Source organism: Felis catus, chromosome D1, assembly GCF_018350175.1.
Source record: "Felis catus isolate Fca126 chromosome D1, F.catus_Fca126_mat1.0, whole genome shotgun sequence".
NCBI lineage: Eukaryota > Metazoa > Chordata > Mammalia > Carnivora > Felidae > Felis > Felis catus.
The window spans coordinates 18,111,449-18,129,446 of record NC_058377.1 but is presented as its reverse complement, the minus strand read 5'-3'; the positions used below and the strand labels follow the sequence as shown (position 1 = coordinate 18,129,446).

Genomic DNA, 17,998 nt, shown 5'->3' with positions numbered 1-17,998 from the left:
ACAGGGTTGGGACTGTTACTTTGTTTCTTGGGTAGCACCCAGTAAATCATACATCTGTGTTTATGCAAATAAGGGAATGAATACACATCATGGGGAGGCCGTGGGGTGCAACTGCCTGGTAAAGAAGGTGTTTTTGACCCTTGACAGGGAAAGGACCTTTGTTTACAGATGCTATAGCAATTCAGGGTAGAGAAAAGACTTAAGCATGCAGAGCAGTTCAGGGAACCCATAAAAAAAAAAAAAAGGAGCCACGATGGGAGGTGACAAACCTTTGCCAACAGAGCCCACCCAGCCTTGCAGGGTGAGGCCTGCATAGGCGAGGTGCACAGGACACAGATGCCTGGGGCTCGGGCACTGGGCCCCAGGGGCAGGTAGTGGCCAGCACCTGCCTGACCACATGTGGGTACACAGCTGTCACTGGGAGCACACAGATGCACAGATTTGCTGCAAAGTGCTGGCTTAAATTAGCTAAATCTCATAAACACTAAATTTATGTTACAAATCGTCTGACAGTCAGAGACACCGTATTTCTAAAACCTGCATTTGCAAAAAAATGCTTTATCAGGAATTGCCCTTGGACCTCGTTCCATCAGCAAAACCCGCTCTCCAGGGGAAGAAGCTTTTCAACCCATCAAGTACAAAATGCATCCAATTTTATATTTTCCCTCTCTCTCTCTTTTTTGTAGCTCCTTAACAATGAGGCCGAAAATGTGGGAATTGAGTCTGTGGATGCAAAAAGGCTTGGAGGTTGGCCAGTCTCCCTGTAACCCAGTTCTCTCTGTTCCGCCCATGCCTGGCAAAGGGTGTTCCTGGATTTCTCTCTCTCTCTCCCTCCCTCCCCGCCACCATATAGACAAACAGCCAAGGACGCATGGGAATCATCCCCGCCATCTGAGGGAGCCCTCCCCAACCTGGCTTACTCCCAGCCAGGGCAAATCGATCAGGCTGAAATCCACAAGTCAGGACTGTGTGGGGTGGAGCCCGGCTGGGGAAACTTACATTCTGCTTTGGCACAGATGAGGCAGGCGGTGGTGCAGTTGAAGAAGTTCAGGATCCCAGCTACAGCCACGCTGATGTCGGTGTTGCTGGGGTGGAGGTTCAGGGTTGTGAATCTCTGGGACTGGAACTTGATAAATTCCTCTGGGGCCACTTTGAAATGGGGGACCTGGGAGGAGGAGCAAAAAATAGGCAGCAGGGAGGACCCAGGAAGAGTGAAAAAGCCAGCAAGCCTGAGTGAGGCGAGGCTGTGGACGGTGGATTCTTCCATGTAAGAAGAAGGTCTACGGAAGACGTTTGACACATGTTGGTGGAGGTGCAGCTTGCGGGATTCGGGACCCTCACCAGAGGAAGAAGACAAGATGACATCCTTGATGTTGCACTTGACAGTGCTTAAAACAGGACCAACCAGGATGAGAACCCCTTCCCCCGGAGACCCGTATAAACATACTGTGGGCCTTGGAGCTGGGGTCTGTGGCCCTGAGAGGCCAAAACAATAGGTCTTTATTCTCAGAACAACTGCCCACTGCAAGGCAGCCAGACAAAAGGCTCGTGGAGGCGTAATCCTTATGATATTTTATTTGTAGTTAATAAATCAGAGCAGAGACGACAGAAAGAGAAAAACACTGCCCTGGGGACTAAGCAAGGAGCCCCATCAGACCAGCCTGGCCGACAAGTGTATAAACCAGCTCCCAACAAACTTCCTATGTGACAGCCTGGACCGGGTGCCTCCAAAGACATACACACGGAGTAGGGAGCGCCTGCCGCAGGCTAAGGAGCCATCCAGAGAGCCTCTGAACAGAGCCAGGTAAATAAAAACCTGCTCTGGCTTCATTAGGACCGTGTCAGCTTCTCTCCGCGTCTATTACTGATCTTTCCGGCAGGCACTGCCCCTGCCTGCTGCCTCTCTTCTCCCGGGAAGAGATATTAACAGGCTGTGATGCTGCTTTATTGGCAGCTTAGGCTATTGGGTGCGTAATAGGAAAGTTAAAGCGTAATAAGCTGCCATCCACCTTGATTTGGTTTTGTCACCCTCATCCCTGGTAGCCAGAGCCAGGAGGGCTGAAGGCTACTTGCGTCTATCAGAGATGGACTCAGGAAACCTCAACCCCTGTCTTTCCTTAGGACCCGTGCACTATGGGAGGGCCAAGGTACAGCCAGCATGGTTTGGAATGATGTTAAAGCAAGCGGGACTGGGGGTAGACAGCAGAAAGGACTTCCTGGTGGTGAGTTCACCAGCTCCTAGAGTGGGTTATTCAGAAATGACTGCAGACGTTTTCTTTGCCTGGGCCAGTCCAAAGTCTGGGATAATGTTGAGATGGTGTTTATAGGGGTCTGCTACCTTGTCCTTTTAAGATTCTGGGAGAGGTCAACCGGAGACCAGAGCTCCTCTGAGACTGGGGGCAGGGGAGAGCGAAGATTTAGCAGAAATCAGGAAACTCCTGAATTCAGCTAGGATTAGCCCTTGAACCACAGAGAGGGCACCCAATATTTTCTAGCAGAGACTGAAAAATGCACACCTGGAGAAACCCAGGCGAGTTAGGAGACAAGACTCAGAAGAGTGAGGTGGACCTAAGGGGTGTCACAAGGGGTCCTTCTTCCCAGCTTGTATTTTGCATCCCACACAATCTGCCTAGAAAGAACAAATGCACCTTAAAAGGAGAAACCGTTCACAAAGGAGCAAGATGGAGGCCAAGGCCAGGCAGGGGCAGGGTGGCCAGGCTGGCTAGCCGCTTCCTGTGTGGCCACCCAGCCTACGCGGTTCCAGCTAACTCACCCCCAACAGAGTGGAACCTTAGAGACACCCTTGAATCCACAGACCCTAGCGATGGATGAGGAAGAATACTCCGGATATTCAAGGAAGTGAAGGACAAATGGGTTTTCCAGGTTATAGACTTGGGTTTGCAGCCAGGTTCTGCTGTGTGATTCGGGGCAAAGTTCGTAACCTATCTATGCTCCCTTAGGATGGAGAGACTGATACGTGCCTCTAGGATTTTGGGGAGCAAGAAATGAGAGCCTGTGTATGAAGGACACAATGGCCCAGTACCTAACATGTAGTGAGTGTTCCAGTAATGCCTACTTGCTTCCCTTCCCCTTTTCTCCCCAAATCTAGGGGCTCCTGAGAAAGCTCTTGAAACTCTTCTGTGCGGGGGTGAGGCTGGAGGGGCCTCCCCAGGAAGTGGAGTCGGTGGGAAGTCTCCCGCACAGCCCGGCCATCTTGCAGGCCGCTGGAAAACCAAACAGCTGCTCTGACGGGCCCAGGCAGGGATGGCCCAGGCCAATCCAGCTGATTCTCTCTCTAGGACAAAGATCAATCCGTAATTGATTTGCAATTGCAAATGCATCCCAGCAAGTCGTTGTGGAGGTGTGGGGGGGGGAAGGAGAGGTGAGGCAGAAAGCGACCAGCCACAGGGCTACAGAGAGGGTAGCAGCATTTAAAGGAATGAACTCCTCGGTGAGAACTCCATTTCTCTTCCCTGGAGCGGAGGGGAATCAGTGTGAGGCAGTTCAGCCTCATAAAATATGAAAAGAAATGCATAATCTGAATGGAAAGGAAAGGATGCCCTGGAAGGGACATGACCAGACAAAGGAGGGGTAACCGGCTGGCTGTTCCCTGGGCAGCACAACCTGTCTGGCTGGTCAGTGGCACGGGGGCCAGGGTGGCAGGGTGGGGAACACGGTTATAAATCAGGGTCTCTGCCTCTGGCCTGAAATGCCAAACAGGGTTAAGGGATATGTGTTAGCGGAGGGGGAAAAAAAATCCACTGAACCCCACGAGGAGGCCATTTTGGAGTGGGGGTTGGGGGGTGACTGTAAGGGACAGTGAGGCAGTGTGATGGGGAGGGGGGTGAGAGGAGAGAAGAGGAAACGGGGAGCTGAAGTCTTGGCAACCTCACTTGGTGAAGATCACAGGGACTGCTGGAATAACAGCCTGCCAGAGATCTGAGCTGTTACTTGGAGCATGGCAAGAAAGATTTAAATTAAACATCAGCTCTAAGTTCCTGGGGCCAAGGCCTGTCAGATGGGGGTGCGGGCTGAGTAGAGGGGTGGCGGGGGAATGCAGTGAAGACAGAAGCACCTTTTTTGGCCTAGGATGAGTCAAGAGTCATCTTTCAGGACATCTGAGGGGGTAGGGATGGGGAGCTCTCCGCAGAGACCTGGCCTGTGGCCAGAAGGCTCAGGGGGCTTAGCCTATAGGGCAGTGGCCCAGGGCTGGGGAGGCAGGGGTGGGGGGGACAAGACCAGCCACAGGACTAGAGCTAGGACGGCAAAGCACTTTAAAATGCAGGTAAACGGGGCGCCTGGGTGGCTCAGTCGGTTAAGCGTCCAACTTCGGCTCAGGTCATGATCGTGGATCTTGCGAGTCGGAGCCCCACATCGGGCCCTCAGCTGTCAGCGTGGAGCCCGCTTTGGATCCTCTGTCCCACTCTCTCTGCACCTCCCCCGCTTGTACATGCTCTCTCTCAAAACTGAATTTAAAAAATTAATAAAAAAATAAAGTGCAGGTAACAATTCTGACAGTGGTTCATGAAGAGGCAAGATAGATATCTGGGCAAAGACTCAGGGATTCGCCAGGCCTTCTTCCGACCGTGAGAAAAGTGGGTGACATTAAGGGGGTAGGCTCCAGGGGACAGTAGGGGGGTGGTGGTAGGCTCCAGGGGACCGGGGGCAGGGGGTTAGGCTCCAGAGAATGGAGGATAGGCAGCAGGGGCGGCTTGCTGAGGCAGTATCTGTCCCGTGGTGGGTTTTCTCCTATTTCTAGCATCAGATCCTCCCAAAGCTACTGCTCCTGGAAGGCTGAGCCTCCAGGCCCTAGAAAAGGTGCAAGAATGATCCTTCCTTCCCCTGTCCCTCTGCCCTGCCCTCTCCCCGGCTCCTGACCTTGCACCTCCCGTCACCAAGCTCTGTCTGTTCTCAAAGGACCCTGGCTAGAAGGCTCTTCAGGGCAGAGAAGGGCTGAGGGGGTACTTTGCCACTGTCTCCCAGGGATGTATGTGAAAGGGAAGACGGATTCCTGGAGAAACTAGGAAGGGTTCCAGCAATAAGCGAAACAACAAAGTTTCGAGTTCGTTTTCTCCAGGGGAAAAGAGGGAGACAGTTGATGGAACAGAGAGCAGGCTATTACTCAGAAACTCATCCCCAACTGTCTTTATCCCCCATGGAACTGGAACCAGTGGAAATGATCTCAACGCTGAAACGACGGAAGCTCAAGTTCGAGGTGACACCTGAGGAAGAATTCACTGATTGAAGAAGTAAACACTGGAATTGGTGAATGGGGAAGAAAACCAAAGACAACCTTTCCCTGGAGAACTTAGACAGCAAGAGTTTCAAACTTTATTTTAGCAATAAAATGTAGCAGTGCCTCCCCCGCAAAGGCATTCTTTGCCAGAATCGCCGTATCTGAACAGAGAATCATGAAGCAATTCCTGAGGAGCTCAGACTTCTGTCTTCTTGGTGTCCACAGCCTCTCCCTCCACCCATCACCGCCAAGGCCCCCCCCCCCCCGCAACGCCCCACCCCGGGACGCAAAGACCCAGAGCAGCTCAGTTTAAAAGTCCTGTTGTGAAATCTCCCCTCCGTGTCCCCTCCACCCAAACAGCCTGGAGAAAAGTGAGTACCCAACAAAGGACCACTTCTTCTCACTGTTTTGATGTTGTTGTTGGTAACACCAACCAGGCCCCAATGGGCTCCTCCAGACCTTGAGAATCCATGACATCTTTGGGCCCAGGGCACAGGTTGCCAGCCCGGAGACGGTCCCCAGGCTGGCGTAGCACTCACCTCCTTCTCCCCACAGATGTTGCTGATGATAGAGCTGGAGGCCGGACTGGAGGAGGGTCCCAGGACGGCGACTACCCCCTTGGGGAGGATCTGACACACTGCGGCCAGCAACAGGACGGAGCGTGGGCAGCAGGAAAGGAAACAAGGCACTCATCAGGCAGGATGGGGGCCGGCTCCCCTGCCTGGGGTTCAGGCTCACGCCCAACCTTCACCTGCAGGACCCTCACCTTCCGCCACTCTCCCCCCAGCCTCCTCCCACCTTTCCAAACTCAGTGCCTCTCCTCTCCTGGACTATGGGGCTCCGGGACAGCTTTATTGGAGTTTATGGAAGGTATTAAATGAGGAAATGACCCAGGTTATGACAACATACGGCCACAGCCAACAGGGTGTGTAAATTGTCTTGGCTGTCACTGAAGGACGGGGGCTAACGGCGGAAACCTGCAGATTCCATCCTGCCAGACCTGCAGCGAGGGTGCTGGGAGCCTCAGCATGGCTGCCTCGGGGGCTGAGGGCCCAGCTCACAGAACGGCCACCTGCCGTGCAGTCTGTTAGCCCCTCAAATCTAAAGAGGAAGGGGAGGGGCGCCTGGGTGGCTCAGTCGGTTAAGCATCCGACTTCGGCTCAGGTCATGATCTCACGGTCCGTGGGTTCGAGCCCCGCGTTGGGCTCTGTGCTGACCGCTCAGAGCCTGGAGCCTGTTTTGGATTCTGTGTCTCCCTCTCTCTCTGCCCCTCCCCCGTTCATGCTCTGTCTCTCTCTGTCTCAAAAATAAATAAACGTTAAAAAAAAAAATTTAAAGAGGAAGGGGAGGAAGAAAGGCAGACAAGCAGTGGGACAAAAGGTGGTAAAGAGGATGCAGAGAGAAGAAATCAGACTCAGCTAAAGCCAAGGGAGCAGGAGGGAGATAAGCAGAAAGAGAAAACAAGAGGGGGAGGGGGAGAGGGAGAGGGAGAGGGAGAGGGGGAGGGAGAGGGAGAGGGAGAGGGAGAGGGAGAGGGAGAGGGAGAGGGAGAGAGAGAGAGGGGCAAGGAGTCTCATGTCTTGATGGCATCCTCTGTCACTCTTGCTCACCTAGACCCCAGCTTGGTGCACCTGCTTCCCTGAGTGTGTTGGGCACTTTGTGATCTTGGGCTTCCCCACGGAGAAGGAGCCCTTCGTTCCTCTACTCTGGACACTCACCCTGTCAAAGAGCACCTCAAATGCCCTCCTCCTTACGCCTTCCCCGGCTCCTTTCTGTGGAATTAATCTTCCCCATCTCCCCCAGGGCCCCTGAGGCCCCTGCTGTGTCCCTCTGTACTGAGACGCTTGTAAATGTGCCGAATTCAGCTCGTTGCTTAGATGTCTTTCTGCTCTCACTAGATTTCAAACCCCGTAAGGGCAGCAGCTGAGCCATACTTGTCTCTAAGATCCCGCTTCTCACCTCCTCAGTGTCCGGCACAAGGTTTTCTAGGTGCCCAGCTCACAGTCATTGAACGAATGAGTGGAGGGATGGATGACGACACAATCAGAAGAGGAGGAGAGAATCTCAGATTCTAAAACGCTACAGACTGAGCCCCAAAGGATGGGAGAAAAAGGAGGTGACAGAGAGAACTTGACCGTGGTATCAGAACCCAAGGGTCACCCGCTGGAATATGCACCGAGGTTCCCGGACACACTGCAAGGCATTCTTCACTGCAAAACCCGGAACTTGACTCTGGACACATTTTCTTCCTACTCACGTCAAGAGTCAGGCTGAGCCATTTCCAAGGCCAGTAAACTGAGGTTAAGGGATCAGTCCAAGGTTTCTTACTGAGGAGGCGGCTGCAAAGCCACACCTGCAACCTAGATGTTCTTTCTCCTAGGGTAGGGTCCTAAACATTGGTCCACACAGCCACGTGATGGCCCTCATGGGCCCTCACGGGGGGAGCACCAGAGCCCAAATCCCAGTGTTGCCGTTTCACACACAAACTCCCAGCCTGAGGCTCACGCAGGGATCCCGCCACACCGGGATCTCAGCTGGCCAAGAGGCTGCGGGCCGTGGGTACCCGAGCGGAGCTCATCTGTACTGTGTCTGAAACATTCCCAGTGACAAAGTAGCCGCAAGCTGGCTTCATCTCTGAAGACTGCTCTTCCAAGTTGAAGCAGTTGGCATGTAAGTTAGGCCATGTGATCTCAGCCAGCTTAACTCTTACTGGCCACTAGACGCTCTAAGTCCGTCGGCCATCAGACTCCTGCACCTTAGTGGGTCTTAGTTCCTGATTTTACTGATAAGGAAACACCATCCGAGGGATGTTCAGTGACTCCTCCTTAGAGGAGTCAGGCACCTAACAAAGGTCAGAGTCAGCACCGGAATTCAAGTGTGTTGACCCCCATCCTGTCCGGTGCCCGTTTCGCTATCTCGAAGCCCCCCGCCAGCTCCCTGCAGCCACCCCACCCCTCCCTACCCACCCCTCCGGTCCAGACCCCCATCCCATCTCTTTCTACTGAATCTGCTTCCCGAGGTCACCAGTGACCTCTTGGCAGTTTTCCCATCCCATTCTCTCTCTGCAGCACCTGATGCTGCTGACTGCTGTGTTCTTTTGAATTTCATAACCGTCCGACCCTGATTCTGGTCAGTCTTCTTCACTTCCTTTGCTGATTCCTCTTCCTTTCTCCACCTGCTAAATCCAGGTTTGATCTGTGCCTCCCTCTCCCCAGGCAATCTCACCCTTGCCTTGACCTCTACTCTCCTCCCTGCCTAGGTGATCCTGTACTCTGACCTATGTCCTGGGTTAAAGGTCAAGTTCCAACCACCTGCCAGACATTGCCACGGGGACTTCGCTCTGGTATCACACACCCATCATGTCCATGGCAGAGAGGAAAGCCTGTCTTATTTACCTCTGTATCCTCCATACTCAACACAGGGCCTGTGCTTCATAGTTATGTGCGCAATAAATAGTTGCTGAACCACCCTGATGCCTGCTCAACACTTTCCATGGAAAACTGGAAATAAGCTACAGGTCCAGTCATAAGGGAACACTTACCTTAAATGTCGGTCATATACCCACATGGAGTATTATTTAGGTATTTAAAATGCTTAGGAACAGTTTATGACAGTATTAAAAATATTTATGAAATAATATTAAGAGAGAGAAGCAGGATATGAAATTATACATATATCTACATGAAGGCTACAACCAAGCAAATACAAAAAACAGGCGCTCAGGAACACCTGTAAGAAGATGTTATAAAAGCCCGCATTTACTGGGAGCTAATTATGCACTTTATATGAACGGACGTATTTAAGTCTCATAACGACCCGATGAGATAGGAACTATGACTGTCAACTTCATTTTACAGATGAGAGAGTGGGACAGAAAAATTAAAGGGCAGAGTCGGGATTCACACCCTCAGTCTCTGACCCCAGGTCGGCACCCTCACCTTGGCACCCTGCAGCCTCCCACCGTCCCACGGTGATTAACTGGGACGTTAATGGGGATCGCTTTGGCCAGTTCGACATTGCATGATTTTCTTCCCCCTCTTCTTTTCTGTTACTTTCTATAATGAGCATCTACTCATTTTATAACACGTCACTATAAAATACAGAAGGCATAAAAAAAAAAAGTTTCTTCCAAGGAGGAAGTAAAATTCAAATGTGTGTGATTTCCTCAAGATACTACCTTTCCTGGGGCGCCTGGGTGGCTCAGGCGGTTAAGTGTCCGACTTCAGTTCAGGTCATGATCTCAGGTTGTGAGTTCGAGCCCCACATCAGGCTCTGTGCTGACAGCTCAGAGCCTGGAGCCTGCTTTGGATTCTGTGTCTCCCTCTCTCTCTGCCCCTACTCCTGCTTACACTCTGTCTCTCAGAAATAAACATTAAAAAAAAAAAAAAAAGGATACTACCTTCCCAGCCCTTCCTCCCATCACACAACTGACTATTCCACACCAGCCCACCAGGAACATACTCCCAATTTTCCTACTCGAGCCTGGTCCCAAGTAGTTCTCCCTGACCGGACCTGGGATTCTTAACCTGCTGCCTCAGATCTGGGGGGTAGAAGTCAGTGGTCTGTGAACACTTTGGGGGGGGAAAGCGACATCATTAATTTCTCTCCTAAGTAAAACTTGGCATTTCCTCCAATTGTGAACATAGGCGATAACCACAGTATCTTAACGGTACGCGTGACTTTGTCACCAACGGACACCCCAAATCTTTTCCTGCCACGTTGCAGTGCTTCAGATAATCTCAAGATAACATTTATATCATTATTTCAAAATCAGGTCAGCAGTTGCACCTGTTGCTAGGTTTGGCCATTTAATACCTTAATGAAGAAGCACATTTACTAATATATCATTACACAAATATTTTAACTCATTGCCATATAACTGGTTTCCTTGGTCATCCTTTCTATCTTATTCATTTAAAAACACTTCTCTGGGGCGCCTGGGTGGCTCAGTCGGTTAAGCGGCCGACTTCAGCTCAGGTCACGATCTCGCAGTCCGTGAGTTCGAGCCCCGCGTCAGGCTCTGGGCTGATGGCTCAGAGCCTGGAGCCTGTTTCCGATTCTGTGTCTCCCTCTCTCTCTGCCCCTCCCCCGTTCATGCTCTGTCTCTCTCTGTCCCAAAAATAAATAAACGTTAAAAAAAAATTTAAAAAAAAAATAAAAATAAAAACACTTCTCTGAGAAGGAGTCCATTAGCACTATTCGCGCCCCCAGGTGACCGTGGTCTAGGCCCTCTCTTGCTCTTCGGCTTGGCAAACTCCTACTGATCCTCCAGTGCCCAGCTCAGACCTTGCCCCCAGGCAAGAACACACTTCCCCCTCCTTCTACCACATTACACCGTGGCTCTGAGTCAGTCCTGCCCTGGAGCTGCTGAGACAGATCCTTCCCTGTTCTCTGAATTCCTGGCCAGCTTCTGCCCCAAGCTGGTTCATTATGTTGGGCCTCAATAGAGAAAAGCTTCTCCTAAAAATAAATTCTTTTAGAAGGCTACAATCCCTTATTCCCAATTCCAAAAATCCGAAAGGCTCTGAAACTGGATGGTTTTCATCAAGCTCATTTGGTGGCAAAATCTGATCGAAACAGACAGATGTGAGGTTATTTATAGTCTGCGAATATTTGAACGTAATTATGCATTTATTTGAGTCTGGGGTTCTGCCCGAAGCCCCGCTAGAGAGGTTACTTGATGCATGGTGTGTGCACCTCATGACTTTTCCCGTAGCTGGAAAGTTCTAGATTCTAAAAACATCCAGCCTTAGAGGTCTGTGGACCTGTGCCGTTCCGACCATCCATTGTCCATCTCCCACAATAGACTGGGAATCCCTTGAGGGCTTGGGTCACATTAGTTCGGTTCTGACAAAAAGGAACTGTTCAAAAGATGTTTGCTCAACTGAATTGAAATGATCCAAAATGATCCAATAATCCCCATGGCCCGGGGACCTCCTGGGGTCTGGGAATCGTTCTTTCGTTCCTTACGAAGGATGCCTTGCTCAAGAAAAATGGAAACTTTATAAAGGGCCTCAGCTCTGAAACCTCTGGAACGCTGACTCGATGGGCCCGGGCCAGCTGCATGACAGCCCTGGGCAGTTTGTGAGAGGGACCGCTGGGGAGGGAGGTGCACCTTACCTCTGCCTCCCAGGGGGGCAGGGAAGAGAGGGAATGGAGACGTGAATGACATTGCCATGGCAACAAAGTTGCCCAGCCAGCAGAGGCATCGGAAGACCAGGGTCAGAGAAGCTGCTGGAATAAAAGACCATGATGGGGTGTTGTAAGTGGGGGAAGGGGGTGGTTCTTCCCCTCAAGATGCCAGTTCTGGCCTTGACCCCGAGTCCTTCTCTTGAGTCTTCACAGGGAGAGGAAGGGTCTGTCTGTGATGCAGACGGCATAAGAGGGGTTAAATGTAGGCATCGCTGATTACAAGGCCCTCCAGGGCAGGGGCAGCTTCCTGGGTGGGGCAGGGTCTTCCTCACTCACAGCCTGGCACTCGATGAGTCACTCAGTGGCTCCCTGAGCCCCTTGGTGAACAGGCGTGGCCACGGGGAGCTGACAGTGAGGTGGACCAGCGGGGGCTAGGAGAACTCGGAGGCCCCTTCCCATCAAAACACCTCGTGATGCCAAAGCCCAAGTCGGGCGGGAGGACAGGGCCTCTGGGTCTGGTTACGCGGCAAACCCAGTGCAAAACGAAGCCTGACTGTCCCGGAGCAAAGCAAACAACGGCCTCCATCACCCTGGAAGAACCAGCCTGTGCCAGAGCCTGCGGGAGTGTGCTCCATCCTTAACCCTCCGAGAGCGGACAAGGGCTGAATGGGGGGCCTTGCTGACCCCCGAGCCGACGAAGGGGGCACGTGAGGGTGACAGCACCAGGCCTCTGAACTGTCCTGCGCTGTGGGGGGAGGGTTCTCCCTGGTCAGAGAACTCAGAAGTGCCACTGGCTCCCCCCACCCAGGGCACTGCTCTCAGTCTTGTCAGCCCATCGCCTCATTTAATACACACACACACACACACACACACACACACACACACAAAACCCCTCTTAAAGTAAGAACTTTTATTATCCTCATTTTATAGGCGAGGAATCTGAGGCACAGGAGCTAAGCCCAAGGTGCTGGCAGAGCCCAGGATTAGGATCCTGGCCCGTCCGACTCCAGAACCTGACCCCGAGTCTACACCGCTCTCCAACCCCGGCCCTCACCACTGCCCCACAGAAACTCTCTGCTTTAGCCACGCCCAACTGTCACTGTGCCCCCAGCCAGTCTGGCTTCCTGCCTCAAGCGCTGGCCCGTGCCACCACGCAGTCCGCATGGGTGCCTTCTCTTCTCTTTGCCCACCAAACATTCCAAAGTCCAGCCCAGAGGCACGATCTGACCACCAGCTGCAGCTAACGTTACATATTTCCACCCGCCCTCTGCCCACGTCTGAGCCACGCGGCACAGCTACTGAACTTTATGTCACGTTTCAGACGTTTTTGGGTTTTAACTGCCTCCTGGGAAAGGCTGTGAGCCTCCGTCTCCCCACCTGCCCCCCAACCATGAGGAGGTTGGACCAGATGATTTCAATGCGTTTCTGAGTCCACGTTACGTACACGGGATGTGGGGAGCTCAGAGAGGGGGCAGCGAGGGATGTTTGTTGAGTGACTCATCGCCGTTCATATGACTTTCTCTTGGCTTCTCACTTTCTCCCCTGACGCGGACTTGGATTTGGTCTACTGAACTGATGGGAGAAACGCTTGCCCTCACTTACTGGAGGCAGCTTTGCATCACCCGAGGTCATGCCGTTGGAGCCTGTGAGGAGCTCGGGAGCTCATGGAGGAAGAGCAAAACCCTGCGGCCCGAGCACCCCACGCCATGCTCCTCCTCTCCACGGGCACAGGGGCCGCGTGGGGCCGGATAACCAGTGCGCCTCTGGGTCTCCAGGGGAAACAGTGTGGACAGCTGATAGCACGCTTGGCCTCACAGAGACAAGCCAAGGCAGAGGCGAGGGGTTGACAGGGAGGCCCCTGCTTCTGGCTCTGCAGTAAATTAAACTTCAAACTGGCTCTGGCGGCAGCAGGGACAGTGCCTCCGGGCGTCTGGGTGATAAGGGGGCGGGCGCTCAGTTAAGCTTGGATACGGCAGCCGCGGGAGACACCCTGATCTGTGGAACAGAGCCCGGCAAGGCCTGTGGGAATCTCCCTGCACGAGAAAGGCTGAGGTGCAGATAAGATACAGAAGCAGGGAGGGAACGGGCCAGGCGGGAAAGAGATGACCTAGCAGGTCTCGTCCATCCCTCTCATTTCAGATCTGCGGGCTGCACGGAGGGAGTCGGGAAGCCAAACATCAAGAAGCCCGAGGCAATGACGGTGACAGGGCAGGGGTGAAGGGAACCCCACGTGGGCTTGAGGAAGCCTTACGGGCGACCCTCACTTTAAATAAACCCACTATCTGAAAATCTAAGTGAACCAGAGCCAAGAGGAGGTGATTTTGCCCTTGTAACTTTCCAGTGTCCGGGGTTGTTGTTAATTAATGCCCCGTCTGGTCCTTCCCATCTCCCAGCCTGGTTTTCAACCATCAGATGAGGAAGTGGAACCCTGGACGTCAGCATCTTCGGTTTCTTGACACTTTGGGATCTTAGATTCTTGCAAGAGTCATTGTTCTCCTCGACGGATAGTCCCGCCCCGAACATAATTCATTAAAGCGTGATCTATCCAGAACTTTCTGAAACCCACCTACTGCTACTGAAAGTGGACACCATGGTACGTTGCTGGACTGCTACCGCAAACTTAGAGCTGGCCTCCGCTTTCCACCACCAAGAACCGCTGGCATCTCCTTCGTCCCCTTGGAACAGAGGTCCTGGCCGTGGGTGACAGGTGTGAGTCTGGGGGCATTGCTCAGGGCCCCAGACTGACTCAGATAGTTTTCAGTTAATCATGCAAATTAGCCCTGGGCCACCAGCCTGGGGAAAACACAGCCCATGACACTGAGCAGCAGCTGGCTTTGGGTGGCCCATCACAACTTCCAAAGGCTCCACGCTGTCAGGTGCATCAAGTCCGGAAAACTGGAAAGGGAAAGGGAATGTCCAGTTACGGCGGACGCCCCGTGAGGCGTGCTGACATTAAGACAGGCCACTCGAGAAGAGCTGGGAGGCAGACGGTGCTGTCACCTCCAGGTGGCTGGACTCTGAACACAGGAGAGAGGGAGGGGATGATAAGACAGGAAGGAAGCCTGCTCAAAGGAGACGAGGAAAGAAAGCCAACAACAAAGTCCACAGGGGCCGTTTACCGAGTGCCAGTAACACGCACGGTACTAAGCATCTCACCTCCACCGTCTCATGCTGTGCCCTGAGCGACCCTAGGAGGTGATATTACCATCACCCTCATTTTACAAATGAGGAAACTGTAGAGGTGACTGGGTGGTTCAGGCAGTTAAGCATCTGACTCTTGATTTCTACTCAGGTGATGATTTCCTGGTTTATGAGTTTGAGCCCCACATCATTGCGGTGCCTGCTGGGGATTCTCCTCTTCTCCCTCTCTCTCTCTGTCCCTCCCCTGCTCATGTTCTCTCTCAAAATAAACTTAAAAAAAAAACACAAAAAACAAGGAAACTATAGTACATCCTATGCACACATAGCTAATAAACAGTAGAGCCAGGATTTAAAACTGACCGGTCTGATTCTAATATCCACGTTTCACTCTTTATAACACAGACTCCCCAAAGTAGGGATTGCAGATCTATCATCCCTCCTTGATCCGGGGACCCCATCTCCCTCCTATCTCCTTCCCCCAACACGGCCACTGAAGTCCAGTCCCTGCCTGGAATCAGCCGAGAGCGCTAACCCACCGCCTGTTCTCTCCCTTACTTCGGGAGGGAAACAGCTGGGCTGGAACATTCCTATGAACTATCTGGGTGGTGTTTAAAATCCATTATGGGGAAGCAGCTCTGGCTTCAGATGAAAGGCCTTTGGGGTAGAAAGATCCAGAAACCCTGTTTCTAACAAATGCTAATCATGCCTCAAACACAGTGAGACGTAAAAGCTGAACCATGGGTTACTAGCTAATAAAATACTTGGCGCCTAAAAGAAGGGCATGAAAAAGACGCCCCAAAGCTCTGTAACGTGGAATAAAAGTATCCGTTTCCTTCATTCCCCTGATTCATCTGGCTAAATATTTTAGATGTATTGACTTTACTAAGACAGGCTGCATGGGGTCACCGGGAGAGGAAATTTACATCTGCTAATGACCCCCAGCCACAATGGGCAATCTGTGCTCTCTGTTCTGCCCCAAGAAACCCAAGGGAAGGAGGGAGGAGCTGGCTTTTCAAAGTACGCACTGCAAAGCTATTTAGGAACCTAGATCCTTGTCGGGGACCCGTCCTCCTAGACAAAGATCCACGACAGACTGGACTAGGAGATCTCACAAGACGTCACTGGTATTTCTGATTTCATTCAGAAGGTGTAGAGACATTGGAATCTTCCTTTCATTGTACTAGAATTTCGTCTCTTTGACAGCTAGGATTTCCATCTGCTCCTTGCCGGATCCCCATTGCCGAGAAGACAGTCCAAGAGAAACTCACTAAATATTTATTGACTGAACTAATGAATAAGCGAAGGAGTATTTCCGGTACCTGTTCCCTCATTCCCCTGTCCGTAGGAATCTGTGTCAATAGATCCTGCTGGACTCAACAGTCCTGTTCTGTATGGTCCCTAAGAGTGTTCACTCTCCCCAAGGGTCGTTATCAGGCCATCTGGCCAACACCTGTCACTTGTGACATCTGCCAGGGCAAGATGACCTGGACCCATCAGATCCTCTACCTTGCAAATTCAAACCAAGAGGGGCCGAGGGAAGTTGCCACTGATGTGCACGCTGAGCGGAGACTGTAAACCCCGTGATGGCAGGGACCGCGTCTACCTTGTTTTCTGCATTGTTCCCAATGCATGATATTCCGAATCATGCCTGAAATAGAGTAAATGCTCACTAAAAGTTTCCTGAATAAATAGACATTGGGCCTGCATGGCCATTATGGAACAGGTGCGTGATGAATGAGCCAGGGAAAGCAATAAGCCAGAGACGGAACAGCACAGATTCCATATCACAAGAGCCATAAAGGAGCTACGAGACAAAGATCCTAGGCTTCCTCCCTTCCTGCCCTCTCCAGAGCCACACAACATCCTACCTACCACACGTGGGCCAGTGTGATGTGTCTCTTCTCTTGCAGTACTAATGGTCCAGATCAGAGCAGTGCTGGGTCCACACACAGAAGACCAGGTGTGTCACATGTACACCTGAGCAGGTGGCTCTTTTATTTTAGTCTGGTTTTGCCAGTGAGTGTAACCAAAGGCTGACGTGTGTTACAAAGGGAGGAGACGGGGCAAAGTCTTGGGGAAGAGACGTTATCACCTCTCTGGGCTGAGAGGCTCCTCTCCTTCCCTCTGCACTGGGGTTGTTCATTTCCAGCTCAGCTACAAGCACCAGCGCACTGAGTGGGAAGCTCATCCTGTAAAGTCGTCAAGGGGAAACCAGCAACACACCAAAGAATTCCAGGGAGGGCATAGCAGACCGGGTGCCGGCCTTGCAGGGTGACCACATGAATGCAGGCTTCCGGGCCCGCTCAGCCATCAGCTAGCTCTGTGGATGGGCAAGATATTCAACCTTAAGATACTCAATGTTGAGCCTCTGTTTCTCTTATAAAGTGGGGCCAATAACGCCTAGCTCTCGGGGTAGTAGCGTCAAAATCAGTGCCTAGCACATAGTAGGGGCTCCACACATGTGACTCGAGCGACCTGTTACAGAGGGTTGTGTGCTATTTTAAGTGATTTAAATCTCACACCAACCTGCAAGATTTGCAAAGTAGAGGCTAGCACTCACATTTTGCAGACGAAGAAACTGAGTTAAACGGGAGAAGTAACTTGTCCAAGGTCATCCACACGACAGCCAAACTCCATCCCAAGTCCCACAGTGCTGCCCTCACCACAAAATTGCAAGACGGGTGATCAGATGTGCCTGGATTAAGCCGGCCCTGGGCTGGCCATACCTCTCTTAATCACACACAAGGTTTCATTCAGCGGTTTGCGTACGATACGTCCAGGAGTTGGATGAATCAATAGATGAAGGAATGAATGGGTGGGTGAATGCATTAATGAGTATCCTGTCTTAGTTCTACTCCACACATAACTGGCAACGAAACCTGGGGACCTCATCCAGACTAAGCCCTGTGGGGCCTCCTGGTGCATGTTTCTCTCCCTCTCTTGGGAACGGCTGATCGCAGGCCTGGTGTTGTGTACAGCTCACACTATCAGCCCCTCCTCTGCCAGCAAGGAAAGCAGAGGGCAGCCCTGCCCATTCTACGTACTGGTTTCTGCAGTCTCGTACTCGCTGTCTCTGAGAAGCTCAAAGATGTCCACTTCGACCTTGGCCTTGCCCAGCCTCTCAGGAGCGCGGTTGATGCGGTTCTTGGCCAGGGTGATGGAGAGCCGCTCCCCTCTGCTGCACTCCATGGGGTCATCCAAGATAGCAGCTGTGGGCAGGCAACCACACGGAGACAGTTGGTACCCTCTCCCGTCACCCTCCTCTTTCTCCAGTCTCCCCCCACTGCCACCTTCCTCTTCCAGGCAGCTCCCCGCGTCCCCCTCCACCCTGCCGTCCTCGGAACTATTCCCAAAACCAGCTCTCTACATGCTAAGGGTCGTGGTTCGTAGCCAGGTGCAGCCATGAATTCTAATGTACATCTCTACCTCAGGAACCCCATCACGTCATAGCAGGGCCCCGGGGGCCAATGTGTACGAGGTCCTGAGACC

At 52.3% G+C, this 17,998-nt stretch overlaps 1 protein-coding gene across 1 annotated transcript in view; it reads right to left on the bottom strand.

Annotated features, from left to right (window-relative positions):
* GRIK4 (glutamate ionotropic receptor kainate type subunit 4) overlaps positions 1 to 17,998 on the bottom strand; it is a 311,988-nt gene that overhangs the window by 158,823 nt on the left and 135,167 nt on the right. The window contains 3 exon segments of the mRNA XM_045038428.1: positions 1,000 to 1,165; positions 5,776 to 5,873; positions 17,554 to 17,718. Of these exon segments, the coding sequence (XP_044894363.1) occupies positions 1,000 to 1,165; positions 5,776 to 5,873; positions 17,554 to 17,718 (429 nt within the window).